At 60.1% G+C, this 16,554-nt stretch overlaps 1 protein-coding gene across 1 annotated transcript in view; it reads right to left on the reverse strand.

The window, feature by feature from the left end:
• The window catches only part of GFRA2 (GDNF family receptor alpha 2), a 34,294-nt gene extending 18,191 nt beyond the window's left edge, over positions 1-16,103 (reverse strand). Inside the window, exons 1-3 of the mRNA XM_071454672.1 lie at positions 15,690-16,103; positions 8,831-9,118; positions 3,667-3,750 (exon numbers count right to left, since the gene is read on the reverse strand). Of these exons, the coding sequence (XP_071310773.1) occupies positions 3,667-3,750; positions 8,831-9,118; positions 15,690-15,729 (412 nt within the window). The 5' untranslated portion in view covers positions 15,730-16,103. The remainder of the gene's footprint in view (positions 1-3,666; positions 3,751-8,830; positions 9,119-15,689) is intronic.
• Between the last annotated feature and the right edge of the window lie 451 nt (positions 16,104-16,554).

Consider the following 16,554-nt stretch of genomic DNA (forward strand, 5'->3'; position numbering starts at 1 on the left):
TCTGCGCGTCCCCACGGCCGCTGGGCACAGGGGACGAGGATGAGGAGGAGGATGAGGAGGAGGAAGATGGGGCAGCGCTGCCGGGGATGGGGGGGTTTGGGTGTGGAGAATTCCCAGCTGGAGCCTCTCCCGTCTTCCACGGGCTGTGATTTCCTCGGGATCCAGCAGGGATGAGCATCCCGGGCTTCCCTGCCCAGAGCGGGGGTCTCGCAGCGCGGGGAGGGGGCTCCGCGGGCGCTGCGCGCTCTTTACGCGCGGGTTACGCGCAGGTTACGCGCAGGTTACACAGCCCCTGCTCCCGCAGCCATCGCTCCGCTCCCAATTATCCCTGCGGGCAATTAACAGCTCCTGCTCCAGGAACGGCTCCAAGAACGCGCTCGCTTCAGCGCTCGCCGATGGCCCCGGAGGTCCCGGGGAGGGGACAGGGACGGGGTGGCAGCGGCAGCGAGGCCGCCCCGGCGCTCACAGCCCCGTTCTCCACCTTCCCCCATCCCCAAAATCTCCCCTCGCGGCTTTTCCTGCGCCTCTCGCATAATTCGGTGTCTAATCCCCGCTCCAGACTTCCAGCTGGAAAGGTTCCGGATTTTGCAGCTCCAAGGGTTTTTCTGACGTCAATGCGATCCCAAAAAAGGCGGGAGAGGGTGGCAGCGTCACCCCAAAAACCCGCGCCGAGCTCCCGGGGAGAATCCACCTGGGAAGGGCCGGGAAATTCCCCCCGGGGGCTGCAGGGGACAGCGGGGACAGCGGCGGGGTCACAGCCCCGCTCGGGGATGGCCCCGGGGAGGGGACAGGGACGGGGTGGCAGCGGCAGCGAGGCCGCCCCGGCGCTCACAGCCCCGTTCGCCACCTTTCCCCATCCCCAAAATCTCCCCTCGCGGCTTTTCCTGCGCCTCCCGGATAATTCAGTGCCTAATCCCCGCTCCAGACTCGCTGCTTTTCAGATTTCCGGCTCTGGGTTCTTTTACTGTGACACAATCCCCCAGAAACACCTAAAAAACCCCTAAAAGCATGTTCTCAGCTTGGGTTCTTTTGTTCTTACAAAACCCCCTAAAAACCTAAATAAAAACCCCTAAAAACCTGTTCTCAACTCGGGGTTCTTTTATTGTGTCAAAATCCCCTAAAAAAAACCTAAAAAACCCTAAAAATTCTCGGCTCTGGATTCTTTTATTGTTACAGATTTCGCAGCTCCCAAGTTTTTTCTGACACCAAATTAATCCCAAAAAGGCCGGCCCGAGGAGTGGCAGCGTCACCCCAAAAACCTCAGGGGTGCTCCAAGGGGTTCCAGGGGACACAGGAATGTTCTGAGGGACACAGGGATGCTCCAAAGGGACACTGGGATGTTCCAAGGGGGTCCAGGGAACACAGGAATGTCCTAAGGGATACAGGGATGCTCCAAAGGGTCACAGGGATGTTCCAAAGGGACACAGGGATGCTCCAAGGGGTTCCAAGGGACACAGGAATGTCCTAAGGGATACAAGGATGGTCCAAAGGGACCCAGGGATGTTCCAAGGGGTTCCAAAGGGCCCAGGGGTGCTCCAAGGGACACAGGAATGTTCTGAGGGACCCAGGGATGCTCCAAAGGGACCCAGGGATGCTCCAAGGGGTTCCAGGGAATACAGGGATGTTCTAAGGGACACAGGGATGCTCCAAAGGCTCACAGGGATGCTCCAAACGGCTCAGAGATGCTCCAAGGGGTTCCAGGGGACACAGGGATGTTCTAAGGGATACAAGAACGCTCCAAGGGGTTCCAAGGGACACAGGAATGTCCTAAGGGATACAAGGATGCTCCAAAGGGACCCAGGGATGCTCCAAAGGGCTTCCAAGGGACACAGGGATGTTCCAAGGGGTTCAAGGACGCTCCAAAGGGACTCAGGGATGCTCCAAGGGGTTCCAGGGAACACAGGGATGTTCTAAGGGACACAGGGATGTTCCAAAGGGACACAGGGATGCTCCAAGGGGTTCCAGGGGACACAGGGATGTTCTAAGGGATACAAGGACGCTCCAAGGGGTTTCAGGGGATACAGGGATGTCCTAAGGGATACAAGGATGGTCCAAAGTGACCCAGGGATGTTCCAAGGGGTTCCAAGGGACAAAGGGGTGCTCCAAGGGACACAGGAATGTTCTGAGGGACACAGGGATGCTCCAAAGGGACCCAGGGATGCTCCAAGGGGCTTCCAAGGGACCCAGGGATGTTCCAAGGGGTTCAAGGATGCTCCAAAGGGACCCAGGGATGCTCCAAGGGGTTCCAGGGAATACAGGGATGTTCTAAGGGACACAGGGATGTTCCAAAGGGACCCTGGGATGCTCCAAGGGGGTCCAGGGGACACAGGGATGCTCCAAAGGGTCCCAGGGATGCTCCAAAGGGTTCCAGGGGGTACAGGGATGTTCTAAGGGACACAGGGATGGTCCAAAGGGTTCCAGGGGGTACAGGGATGTTCTGAGGGACACAGGGATGGTCCAAAGGGTCCCAGGGATGCTCCAAAGGGTTCCAGGGGGTACAGGGATGTTCTGAGGGACACAGGGATGGTCCAAAGGGACACGGGGATGCTCCAAAGGGCTCAGAGATGCTCCAAGAGACCCAGGGATGCTCCAGGGGTTTCCAAGGGACACAGGGATGCTCCAAAGGGACACAGGGATGCTCCAAGGGTCTCAGCATCCCTCTCCCATCCTGAGGGTCCCAAATCCTGCAGAACACCAGGAATTCCATGGGGAATTCCATGGGAGGAGCTGCACCCCCCTGGGGCCAGGGCTGGCTTTGTGCCTCCCCCGGTGCTGGGGACGGCACAGATCCAGGGAATCCCGGGAATTCCACATTTTCCAGCCATTTTTTATAGAAACCCAAACTGGAATGAACTCTTGGGGAGACCCTGCAACAAACAAACACCAGGATCTGGTTTGGGATGACCCTAGAATGAACAAACACCAGGATCTGGTTTGGGATGACCCTAGAATGAACAAACACCAGGATCTGGTTTGGGATGACCCTAGAATGAATAAACACCAGGATCTGGTTTGGGATGACCCTAGAATGAATGAACACCAGGATCTGGTTTGGGATGACCCTAGAATGAATGAACAAACACCAGGATCTGGTTTGGGATGACCCTGGAATGAATAAACACCAGGATCTGGTTTGGGATGACCCTGGAATGAACAAACACCAGGATCTGGTTTGGGATGACCCTGGAATGAACAAACACCAGGATCTGGTTTGGGATGACCCTAGAATGAATAAACAAACACCAGGATCTGGTTTGGGATGACCCTAGAATGAACAAACACCAGGATCTGGTTTGGGATGACCCTAGAATGAACAAACAAACACCAGGATCTGGTTTGGGATGACCCTAGAATGAACAAACACCAGGATCTGGTTTGGGATGACCCTAGAATGAACAAACACCAGGATCCTCCAAGACCCTCCAATAAATAAATACTGGAAGCAAAGAGCTAAAACCCTAAATCCCAGCCTGGGATGATCTGAAACAGAGAGAACCCACCCCAAAAACGCATCAGAGTGATGCACAGGACCCCAAATTTGGGGGGGAGAGAAGGGGAGGAGAGGCTGGAGGAGCAAAGGAGGAGGGAGGTGAGGGATGGAGGATTTCCCTGGCTGGGAGCAGCTCTGTGCTCAAGGCAGGAGATAAAACACGGAGCTTTTATTACCTGAGAAAATTGAAGCGAGTCTGAATATATCAGAGAGACGAGAGGTGACCGGCTCGTACGGGGAGGCTTCATAAAACTCCTCTCCTTTGGCAGGGGGGAAAAAAAGGGAGAGAAAAAAAGCAAATTAAAGCTTGTGGTGAATAATCTCAGCCAGTTCCAGAAACAGACACCCCCCTGGTTTGGGGAGGGAAAAGGAAAAAAGGGTTCCAGGCACTGGGATTAAAGGGAAAAGGGGGTTTGGGAGAGGTTCTGGGAATTTTGGATGTGGTGGTGGCCAATCCCAAAGGATTCCAGAATTGGGGGGAATTGGGGTTGGGATATTCCAGGGACTGAGTTCAAGGCTGGAAGTTTTGGGGTCCCCACTCAACTCTGGGTTCTTTTGTTGTTACAAATTCCCCTAAAAATGCCTACAAACCCCTAAAAACCTGAAAAACCCTAAAAACCTGTTCTCAGTTCTGGGTTCTTGCTGCAAAATTCCCTAAAAATACCTAAAAACACCTAAAAAACCCTAAAAAACGTGTTCTCAACTCTGGGTTCTTCTATTGTGACAAAATACCCTAAAAACACCTAAAAAACCCTAAAAACCTGTTCTCAACTCTGGGTTCTTTTATTGTAACAAAATCCCCTAAAAACACCTAAAAAACCCTAAAAAACGTGTTCTCAACTCTGGGTTCTTTTATTGTGACAAAATACCCTAAAAACACCTAAAAAAACCTAAAAACCTGTTCTCAACTCTGGGTTCTTTTATTGTGACAAAATCCCCTAAAAACGGAATTCAGGAATCCCCTGCGTGGAAATCCCAGCGGGGAGCAAAGCAGGAGGGTTTGCTCTGGGCCCGGTGACATTCCCGGGAAATTTGGGAGGGAAATCCCAAAATTTGGGAGAGAAAGACCCCACTGGGATGCTGGGCTGGGTTCTCCCTGTCCCGAGTGCGATGGGATTTGGGGACAGCACCCCAAGGGCAGCTCTGGCTCCTCCTGATCCTCACCAGGAATGGGAACAGGATCCAAACCCCTCTCCAGGCCATTCCCAGGAAATCTGGGAGGGAAATTTGGGAGGGAAATTTGGGATGTCCCTGCTCCCCATGGGCTCCCAGCGCTGCTCTCAGGATGATCGGATTTGGGGACAACACCCCAGGGGCAGCTCCTGATCCTCACCAGGAACGGGATCAGGACCCAAATCCTGCTCCTTGGCCCCATTCCCAGGCAATTTTGGAGGGAAATTTGGGAGTGAAATGGGATCTCCCTGCTCCCCGTGGGCTCCCAGCGCTGCTCTGGGGATTGACGGGATTTGGGTACAACTGATTTGGGTACAACTGATTTGGGATTTGGGCTCCTCCTGATCCTCCCCAGGAACGGGATCAGGATCCACACCCTGCTCCGGGCCATTCCCGGCAAACTGGGGAGGGAAAGGCCCTGCTGGGATGTCCCTGCTCCCTGCGGGCTCCCAGCGCTGCTCTGCTGCTCTCGGGGCGATGGCATTGGGGGGACAACGCCCCAAGGGCGGCTCCTGATCCTGCCCGGGAACGGGAACAGGTTCCAAATCCCACTCCTCAGTGACATTCCCAGGAAATCTGGGAGGGAGAGGGGAGAATTTGGGAGGGAACTGGGATGTCCCTGCTCCCCATGGGCTCTCACTGCTGCTCTCAGGGTGATCGGATTTGGGGACAACACCCCAAGGGCTCCTCCTGATCCTCACCAGGAATGGGAACAAGATCCAAACCCTGCTCCTTGGCCCCATTCCCAGGCGAATTTGGAGGGAAATTTGGGAGTGAAATGGGATCTCCCTGCTCCCCGTGGGCTCCCAGCGCTGCTCTGGGGACTGATGGCATTTGGGTACAACTGATTTGGGATTTGGGCTCCTCCTGATCCTCCCCAGGAACGGGATCAGGATCCACACCCTGCTCCGGGCCATTCCCGGCAAACTGGGGAGGGAAAGGCCCTGCTGGGATGTCCCTGCTCCCTGCGGGCTCCCAGCGCTGCTCTGCTGCCCTCGGGGCGATGGCATTTGGGGACAACGCCCCAAGGGCGGCTCCTGATCCTGCCCGGGAACGGGACCCAAATCCCACTCCTCAGTGACATTCCCAGGAAATCTGGGAGGGAGAGGGGAGAATTTGGGAGGGAACTGGGATGTCCCTGCTCCCCATGGGCTCTCAGCGCTGCTCTCAGGATGATCGGATTTGGGGACAACGCCCCAAGGGCGGCTCCTGATCCTGCCCAGGACCGGGATCAGGACCCAAACCCCGCTCCCGGCCGTTCCCTGTCCCCTCCCCGCCTCTCCCGCTCGAACCCAGCGCGAGCTCCATCGCTGCCATCAATAATTAAACACCCGCTTGACTCCTGCTGCTCGCCGGGGAAATTACCGAGCATTAACGGGGCGCTGGACCTGCCTGCAGCCGCAATTAACCCCCGGGAAGGAGGCTGGAGCCTCCCTAATGGCAGGGAGAGCTCGGGGGGGAGGAGGGGAACCCCAAAATCCCCGCTAAAAGGCACAAATTTGCGTTTGAGCGCCACAAAGGATCGCCACGAAGCTTCCCCTCCCTCCCTAAACCTCGGTTTAATCGCTGCTCTTCCCTCCTCCTCCTCCTCCAGGTGCAGTTGCCGTCCCAATTCCCTCATTCGCTCCCAAAAAAACCCCGGGAAGCTGCTCAATGAGGGCAGTTAATGAGAGGGAAAAAACAATTAGGGCCTAATTCCTGCTCTGGGCCGGGCTTTGGGGCTCTGATTCCTGCACTGACCCAGATTTGGAGGGAATTTCACCCAGGGGGGCCCTGGGCTCAGGTACGGCTCCCCCACATCCTCTGGAAGAGTCTTCCCAACCTCTGGAACAGATTTTCCCACCCTCTGGATGAGTTTTCCCAGTTTTCCCACCCTCTGGAACAGATTTTCCCACCCTCTGGAACAGATTTTCCCAGTTTTCCCACCCTCTGGAAGAGTTTTCCCGGTTTTCCCACCCTCTGGATGAGTTTCCCCACATCCTCAGGCACAACTCCTCCATCCTCAGCTCCAGCTTCCCCACCCTCAGCCACACCTTTCCCACAGGATTCCAGAATTCCTGGCCTGATTTGGGCTGGAAAAGGCCTTAAAAATCTCATCCCAGCCCCCCTGCCATGGGCAGGGAGCTCTGCCAGCAGCCCAGGGGATTTTGGCACGAGCACAGGTGGGTCTGGGGGCTCAGTGCTGGGGCTGCGGTGTCCATCTGGATTCCCTGGAGTTTTAATCTGAATTTCTTGGGATTTTCACCTGAATTTCCTGGGGTGCCCATTTTTCCCCCCTGGGCTCCACGTCTGTTCTATCTGGAGATAGCAACCCCCTCCCCATCCCCATCACCCCCAGGGCGCTCCTTTGAGGTCTCCCTATCCCCATCACCCCATGCTGATCCATTGAGGTCTCCCTCACCCCAAAACATTTCTTTTTTGGATCTCCCCATCACCCCAAGATGCTCCTTTGGGATCTCCCCATCACACCCAGGGTGTTCCTTTAGGGTCTCCCACACCCCAAAATGCTCTTCTGGGGTCTCCCCATCCCCACCACCCTGGGTGCTCCTTTGGGGTCTCCCCAGGCCTGTCCTTTGGGGTCTCCCCATTTCTGTCACCCCAGGGTGCTCCTTTAGGGTCTCCCCATCATCCCACACTGATCCATTGAGGTCTCCCCACTCCCCCCACCCCAAAATGCTCCTTTGGGGTCTCCCTATCACCCCAGGGTGCTCCTTTAGGGTCTCCTCCACCCCAGGGTGCTCCTTTAGGGTCTCCTCCACCCCAAAATGCTCCTTTAGGGTCTCCCCATCCTCATCATCCCATGCTGATCCATTGGGGTCTCCATCACCCCAAAATGCTCATTTGGGATCTCCCCATCACCCCAAAACTCTCCTTTGGGATCTCCACATCACCCCCAGGGTGTTCCTTTGGGTTGTCCCCCACCCCAAAACTCTCCTTTGGGGTCTCCCCATCCCCGTCCCCCCACGCTGATCCATTGAGGTCTCCCACACCCCAAAACACTTCTTTGGGATCTCCCCACCCCAAAACGTTCATTTGGGATCTCCCCATCACCCCAAAACGCTCCTTTGGGATCTCCACATCACCCCCAGGGTGTTCCTTTAGGGTCTCCCACACCCCAAAATGCTCCTTTGGGGTCTCCCCATCCCCGTCACCCTGGGGTGATCCATTGGAGTCTCTCTATCACCCTCAGGGTGCTCCTTTAGGGTCTCCCCATCCCCATCACCCCACACTGACCCATTGAGGTCTCCCTCACCCCAAAACTCTCCTTTTGGATCTCCCCATCACAGGGCACTCCTTTGGGATCTCCCCATCACCCCAAAACTCTCCTTTAGGATCTGCCCATCACCCCCAGGGTGCTCCTTTAGGGTCTCCCACACCCCAAAATGCTCTTTTGGGGTCTCCCCATCCCCACCACCCTGGGTGCTCCTTTGGGGTCTCCCCATCCCTGTCACCCCAGGGTGCTCCTTTAGGGTCTCCCCATCATCCCACACTGATCCATTGGGGTCTCCCCACTCCCCCCACCCCAAAATGCTCCTTTGGGGTCTCCCTATCACCCCAGGGTGCTCCTTTAGGGTCTCCTCCACCCCAAAATGCTCCTTTAGGGTCTCCCCATCCTCATCATCCCATGCTGATCCATTGGGGTCTCCATCACCCCAAAACACTTCTTTGGGATCTCCCCGCCACCCCAAAACACTTCTTTGGGATCTCCCCACCCCAAACTGTTCATTTGGGATCTCCCCATCACCCCAAACTGCTCCTTTGTGTTCTCCCCCACCCCAAAACTCTCCTTTGGGATCTCCCCATCCCCATCACCCCAAAACGCTCCTTTGGGGTCTCCCCATCACAGGGCACTCCTTTAGGGTCTCCCACACCCCAAAACTCTCCTTTGGGGTCTCCCCATCCCCATCACCCCACGCTGATCCATTGAGGTCTCCCTCACCCCAAAACGCTCCTTTGGGATCTCCACATCACCCCCAGGGTGCTCCTTTAGGGTCTCCCACACCCCAAAATGCTCCTTTGGGATCTCCCCATCACCCCCAGGGCACTCCTTCGGGTTCTCCCCCACCCCAAAACTCTCCTTTGGGGTCTCCCCATCATCCCACGCTGATCCATCGGGCTCTCCCCATTTCCCCCCCACCCCAAACCCCTCCTTCATGCCCCCCGTACCTTCTGCCAGCCCCAGGTGGATGCTCCAGTAGATCTGCAGGCACTGCAGCTCCTTCTTCATGCCCCTCTTGCAGCGGCAGCGCTCCAGGGGGCTCTCCTGCAGCACGCCCAGGGCCAGCTGGCACTCGCGGTTGGCCAGCAGCGTGTTCCTGTCGCGCCCGGCCAGGCACTGCCGCAGGGTGCGGTACCGGGAGCTGCAGCCCGGGTCCGCCACGCACAGCTCCGTGGCTCGAACGCAGTCCACGGGCACCACCGGGGGCGGCCCGGCCAGCGAGCGCAGCATCTCGTCTGGGACGGGGAGGGAGCGAGAGGAGGGCACGGTGAGCATTGACACGAAGGAGTGCCCCAGATAAGGTAGATGGGGAAAATCTCAAGAAATTCAGGTGAAAATCCCCAGGAAATTCAGGTGAAAACATCAAGAAATTCAGGTTAGAATCTCCGGGAAATTCAGGTTAGAATCTCCGGGAAATTCAGGTTAGAATCTCCGGGAAATTCAGGTGAAAGCACCCAGGTGAGCACCCCAGATAGGGCAGATGGGGGCACCAGGAGGGAAAATGGGCAGGGAATTCAGATTAAAAACCCAGGGAAATTCAGGTTAGAACCCCCAGGTTTGATCTGGGGGGTTTTAATCCAGCCCAGCTCCGTGGCTCGAACGCAGTCCACGGGCATCACCGGGGGCGGCCCGGCCAGTGAGTGCAGCATCTCGTCTGGGACGGGGAGGGAGCGAGAGGAGGGCACGGTTAGGGAGGAAGGTGAGCGTTGACATGAAGGAGTGCCCCAGATAGGGTAGATGGGGAAAACCTCAATTTTCCTGAATTTTCCCAGGAAATTCAGAGAAAACATCAAGAAATTCAGGTGAAAATCTCCAGGAAATTCAGGTGAAAATCCCCAGGAAATTCAGGTGAAAATCTCCGGGAAATTCAGGTTAGAATCTCCGGGAAATTCAGGTTAGAATCTCCGGGAAATTCAGGTGAGAATCTCCGGGAAATTCAGGTGAGAATCTCCGGGAAATTCAGGTGAGAATCTCCGGGAAATTCAGGTTAGAATCCCCGGGAAATTCAGGTTAGAATCCCCGGGAAATTCAGGTTAGAATCTCCGGGAAATCCAGGTGAAAATCCCCGGGAAATTCAGGTGAAAACCCCCGGGAAATTCAAATTCAAACACCCACGTGAGCACCTCAGATAGGGCAGATGGAGGCCCCAGGAGGGAAAATGGGCAGGGAATTCAGATTAAAAACCCAGGGAAATTCAGGTTAAAAGCCCAGATGAAAATCCCAGGAATTTCAGACTAAACCCCCAGATGAAATTCCCAGGAATTTCAGGTTAAAACCCCAAGGAATTTCAGATTAAAACACCAGGAAAGGAAAGGGGAGGAAAGGAAAGGGATTCCTGTCTGGGAGGGTCTGGGATGGAATTCCCAGAGGAGCTGTGGCTGCCTCGTCCCTGGAAGTGCTCGAGGCCGCCTTGGGATGGTGGGAGGTGCCCTTGCCCATGGCAGGGGCTGGAACGAGACCCCACAATCCCGGGAGGATTTGGGTTGGAGGAGACCTTAAAACCAGCACGGGCAGGGAGCCGCCTCCAGCCTGTCCTGGAGCAATTCCAGGGATGTCCCTGCTCCCCCCCAGCCGAGATTCCCAAAAAATGGGAAACTGGGAAAAACTGGTGGGGGTGGGAAGGTGCAGGGTTAACCCCGCACCTCAGCCGGGGGATCTGATGTTCCCTGCTCCATCCCTGTTCCCTGCTCCATCCAAAGGGATCGATGGCCCCGATCCGTTCCCGGAGCTCTCCGGAGCCACGGGAGCAGCGGCTCCATCCCGAGCCCAATTCCCGATCCTGCCTTTGGCTGTTCCCAGCCCCATCACGGGATTTTTAGGGCATCTGACTCACGGATTTTGGAGCCTTGGCAGGGCCGCGGGGCTCCAAAATCCTGTCCTGCAGCACTTCCAGGGAAGTGGAATCTCCACAGCCGAGACTCCCCGGTGGGGTGGGAAGGTGCAGGGTTAACCCCGCACCTCAGCCGGGGGATCTGATGTTCCCTGCTCCATCCGAATGGATCGATGGCCCCGATCCGTTCCCGGGAAGCAGCGGCTCCATCCCGAGCCCCATTCCCGATCCTGCCTTTGGCTGCTCATCGTTCCCATCCCCGTCACGGGATTTTTAGGGCATCTGACTCATGGTTTTTGGAGCCTTGGCAGGGCCGCGGGGCAGCTGCGGCTCCCAACAGGCGCTTCCCCCTCGGGTGGCACCGGGCCAGCCCGGCCGGCTCCTGTCGCTGTCGCTGTCCCCGCTCGGACCCTGCCCCCGCATTCCCACCGCTCCCCCGCCATCCCCAGCATTTCCGCGTCTGCTTTTCCCCCTGGAAATAAAATATTGCTGCTAAATCCGGCCCAGGCACAGCCTGGCTTGTCCCCTCTCGGCGCAGTTGGGGACAGGCGGCGCTGGTCCCCCCACGTCCCCAGGGTGGTGGGGACAGGACCCGCTGTCACTGCCGGCCCCTCCTCCACCCCCCAGCTCCCAGGGAAAGCCCTGGAGCGGGGAAAAATGGGAATGACAGGACCTGGAGGGGACCCTGAGCCGCTCCGGGGGCGATGGGGAGGGGACCCCTCTCTGTGCCCGCCCGGCCGGCTCCTGTCCCTGTCCCTGTCCCCGTTCGGACCCTGCCCCGCATTCCCACAGCTCCCCCGCCTTGGAGCAGGGAAAAATGGGAATGACAGGACCTGGAGGGGACCCTGGGCCCCTCTCTGTGCCCGCCTTGGTGCCCCCCGAGGGCGGTGGGCACGGGGGACCCCTCGTCCCTGTCCCCTCCCGCCTGGCACCGCTGGCAGCCCCTTCCCAGCCCGGGTCTGGCAGGGGGACAGTGACACCTACAGGAACGCGACAGGGGCCACCCGTGTGTCCCCCCCAGCGGGCGGGGCGGCTCCCCTGCCACCGCCGGGGCTGGGCACGGGGCCCGCGCCCTCGGGAGCGGCTGGCGCCGGAGCGGGCACCGGAGCGGGTCCCTGGCACCGGAAAGGGTCCCTGGGCACCGGAGCGGGTCCCTGGCCCTGGAGCAGGCACTGGAGCGGGCACCGTGCACCAGAAAGGGTCCCTGGGCACGAGAAAGGGTCCCTGGGCACCGGAGTGGGTCCCCAGCACCAGAGTGGGCACCAGAGTGGGTCCCTGGCACTGCAGTGGGTCCCGGGCACCAGAAAGGGTCCCTGGGCACCAGAAAGGGTCCCTGGCACTGGAGCTGGCCCCTGGCTCTGCAGTGGGTCCCTGGGCACTGGAAAGGGTCCCTGGGCACTGGAGCAGGCACCGAAGTGGATCCCTGGCTCTGGAGCGGGCACTGGAGCAGGTCCCTGGGCACCGGAGCAGGTCCCTGGCCCTGGAGCGCGTCCCTGGGCAGCTCTGCGCACCTCAGGGGCCTCTGAGGCGGGACAGGAGCAGGGTGGGCAGTGCCCAGGCGGGGACAGCTCCGCTGGCTGCGGTCACTCCAAGGAGCAGATCCCACCGATCCCACAGATCCCACAGATCCCACAGATCCCGGTGTCCGGCCGATGTCCCCAGACGGGCCCCGCTGGGTTCTGGCAGGTCTGGAGAGCACCCAGGAGCCCCCACAGCCACGTTAGATCCAGGCTGGAGCAGTAGATCCCCCTTGGGAAGGCCAGGCCAGGCCAGGCCTGGCAGGATTGTATTCCACACAGGATCCATGGAGGGACCAGAGGAGAAACGGGACCCCAAACGCTGATCCCGGGGCTGGGAGTGCCAGACCCTCACCATGGGCCATGGGTGATGCCTTCGGGTGGTGCCTTGGGACTCTGCCCCTTCACACACCAGGAAATCCCATCCTGAAGCACCCAAAAAAATGAGAAACTGGGAAAAGCTGATCCTGCTGCAGCCATGGCCACAGGGAAACCACTCCAGGGCATTGGAGACATTCCAGAGATCCACCGGGCACGGAGAGCTGGCCCGGAATTCCATGGAGAGCCATTCCAGAGCTCCACTGGCTGTGCAGAGCTGTTCCAGAGCTCCATCAGGCACGGAGACTATTCCAGAATTCCATGGAGAGCCTTTCCAGAGCTCCACCGGGTCTGGAGATTCATCCCTCAGCTCCACCGGGTCTGGAGAGCCATTCCAGAATTCCGTGGCCATGGAGAGCCATCCCAGAGCTCCACCAGGCACGGAGAGCTATTCCACAGATCCACTGGGCGTGAAAAGCCATTCCTGAGCTCCACTGGGTGTGGAGAACCATTCCAGAGCTCTGCTGGGCGTGGAGAACCATTCCAGAGCTCTGCTGGGCGTGGAGAACCATTCCAGAGCTCTGCTGGGCGTGGAGAACCATTCCAGAGCTGCAGTGGGTGTGGAGAACCATTCCAGAGCTCTGCTGGGCTTGAAGAACCGTTCCAGAGCTCTGTTGGGTGTGGAGAACCATTCCAGAGCTCCACCACGTTCCAGCCTCTCCCAGCTCAGCTCCAGCTCCAATCACACTTCTCCAGAAGCCTCTCCCCAAAAATCCTCTCCTCCAGCCACGTTCCTGTCCCCCACGGACAGGGCAGGGCCCCATCCTCGCCCTGGCACCACCTGGAACATCCTCGGGTGCCCTCCTGGTGCCAGCTGGGCCGGGTTGGGAGCCCCACAAGAAATCCAACCCTGGGGAGCAGGATGAGCTGTGTGGGCGACCTGGCCCAAATCCTCCTGGGTTTTGCCATTTTTCCCACTTTTCCCCCGCAGTTTTGCCGGGAACGGGGTCCTGCCGGCCCCTCGGTGGCACCGCCGGAGCCGGGAGTGGGAAGGGCGGGCTCAGCCCTTTGTGCTGCCCCCAAATCCCGCAGGATTGGGGCTTTTCCCAGCCTGGCCACTTCCCCTGGAGCCCCCGGCTCCTCATTTCCACCGGGCAGTTTGTGTGGAGGGGGAAGCTGAGGACGGGGATGATTTTCTATCCCCAATAAAAATTAACCCTTCCCGACAGAGCCGCCCTCCCCGAACTCCCGGCGCTGAAACATCTGCAGAGAATTCCCGGCTAATCCCCGGCAGGCTCGGGGGTGCCGGAGCACAGCGAGGATTTGCACAAGGCGCTGGCCTCTTTTCCTGCCGCTTCTCCCGGCTCCAGCAGCCTCTTCCCGAGCTCTAATCCATGTTCTCCTGCTCTGCTGCTGCCGGAGACCTCCGGACACTCGGCAGCTTTAGAGGGAAATGTTTCTCCTGGCGGGGATCACGCCGGAACACGCAGATTCCCAGCCAGGACCAGCCAGGGATTTTCTGGCTTCCCGAGAATGATCCCGGCTTGGAAGAGCTGGATGTTCCCTGCTCCAGGATCCTCAGAGCGAGGCCACGCCGTGGAAAGAACCTTGGCCACCCTATCCCTGGATCTGGGGGCGCAGAGTCCCTGCTCGGGGTCCCCAGAACCTCGGGGACACCCAGCAATGGGGGTGCAGGGTTCTGTTCTGATGCCAACCCCACAGAATGATCCCGGCTGGGAAGAGCTGGATGTTCCCTGCTCCAGGATCCTCAGAGCGAGGCCACACCGTGGTCACCCCATCCCTGGATCTGGGGGTGCAGGGTCCCTGCTCAGGGTCACCCAGGGATGTGGGGGGACACCCAGCAATGGGGGTGCAGGGTCCCGCTCTGATGCCAACCCCGCTGTGAGGGCGGGTGGGCCCTGGTTCGGATGCCTGAGGTCGGGCACCCCTGTCCCCCTGGAGGTCCCTGTGCCCCAAATTTCCCCCCGAGCCATCCAGCTGTGCCCACACACGTCCAGCTGTGCCCCCGGCCAGGCTGGAGCACTCTTCCCCCGCTCTGCACGGGGCTGTCCCCACTCGTGTCCCCACCCCAGTGCCCCTTTCTCTGTGTCTGAGGGCTCCACCCGAGCCCCCCGACCCCGGCACCCCCCGGGCAGGGGCTCCCCCAACCCAGGGCTCGGTGCCCCCTCCCCAAAGGTTTGGGGGGCGCCCGTCCATCGCTGGGAGCCGGGCAGAGCCCGAGCCCCCCGTTCCACCGGGAGCCCCCCGGGACGAGGCTGTGCCAACCTTCAAGTCTCCCCCAGCGGCCTCCAGCCCCTCGTGCCTGTCCCTGTCGCTCGTCCCTTGTCCCCTGTGCCTGTCCCCGAGCCCAGGATGGCTCCGCAAAGTTCTCCGGGCGCTGCAGCGAGCGGGGATCGCATCCCCGGCAGCCGCGGGGCTGCGGGAACCGGGAGCGGCGCCGGGAGCGCGGCACGCCCGAGCCGCGGAGGGCGAACCCCCAGCATTGCCCGTTTCTTTTCCTTTTCGCCCCAAACCCAGCGCGGTCTGCGGGTGCTCCCCTTGCCAGCGGCGGCTGCCGGGGATCGGGAGCGTTCTCCGGGCACAAAGCTCCGAGCCGAGCCCGCGGCTCCGGCTCGATCGGGGCGCGGGGACGGCGATTTCCCCAGGCAGGAACCGGAGCCACCGAGCTCAACTTTGCCCGCCGAGTGCCCACAGCGCGTTCCCAAGCTCTGGAATGATCGGGGCGAGGATGGAGGGCAGCGGGAGGGGGAGATCTGCCCCGAAAGGCAAATCCCGCTTTGCCAAGGGGAGCGGGGATGGGAGACGGGCAGGGCTGCGCTGCTGGGTGATCCTGCCCGCTCCGGCCCCGAGGGGGCGGCTGGGCTGGTGTCCCCCGAGTCCCCCGTGTCCCCCGAAGCCCCCCGAGCCCCCCTCCCCGTTTCAAGTTGACGGGGAATAGGGGATGAAGTTGAACCCCTCTCTCTCTCTCTCTCTCTCTCTGCCGCAGCGGCGGTGCCAGCTCGGAGGGGCTCGCCCCCCGCCCCAGCCCCGCAGCCCCTCGCCCAGGGAGGGGGGGACGCGCCACCTCGGCCGGGCGACAGCCGCCACCCCGCCCCCGGCACCCCCGCCGGGGCCACTCACCTACGAAGAGGACGATGCAGAAGGCGTTTGCCAAGATCATGGTAGGAAATCCACGCGCTCCTCCACGTGTGCGAAAAAATTATGTTAAAAAAAATCAGGCACCAAAAAAAAAAAAAAAAAAAAAAAAAAAAAAAAAAAAAAGAGGGGGGGAGGGGGGGGGAGGAAAAAAATTGAATAATTCCCAAGGCGGTCAGGTAGATCCCAAATCCGAAGCGGAGGGAAGGAAGGGGGGGTTGCTCCGCCCGGCCGGAGCCGGGTCCTCAGCCGCTCGCCGCCTCCCGCATCCCCGCCGGGCTCCGCTGCGCGCTCCGGGCTCCGCCGGGCTCCCGCCGGCTTCTGCCGAGCTCCGGCTGCCGGGGAGGGGGCGCGGCGAGGGGCGGCTGCGCTCCGCCGAGCCCCGGCGAAGGGGCAGAGCCGGCGGGGCCGCCGTCCCCTCCCCGCCCCTCCGCCGGGGCCGCCCTTCCGCCCGGGGCGGGGGTCGGGGGGGCTCGGTGCGGACCTGTGCTCGTTATCCTCCATGCCCGTGTCCCCATCCATCCATCCATCCATCCATCCATCCGTCTGTCCGTCCGTCCGTCCGTCCTGGCTGGGATGCACCTGCCCGGCCCCTCCGCGGCTCCCGCGCTGCCGCAGAGCCCAAGGCGAGACCCCCCCCGCCCCCCCCAGCCCTCCCCAAATTCCACCCCCGGGCCCCCCGTGCTGCTCCCGCCGAGGGGGGGAGAGGAGGGGACACCCGGGGGCTGCAGGGACAAAGTGCCACATCCATGGGCGGGTGACAGCAGTGGGGGCTGCAGGGACAGGGTGCCACATCCATGGGCGGGTGACAGCCATGGGGGCTGCAGGGACAAGGTGCCACATCCATGGG

The sequence above is a fragment of the Agelaius tricolor genome, unplaced genomic scaffold (genome assembly GCF_023055355.1).
Source record: "Agelaius tricolor isolate 1412-34295 unplaced genomic scaffold, bAgeTri1.0.p SCAF_41, whole genome shotgun sequence".
Classification (NCBI taxonomy): Eukaryota; Metazoa; Chordata; class Aves; order Passeriformes; family Icteridae; genus Agelaius; species Agelaius tricolor.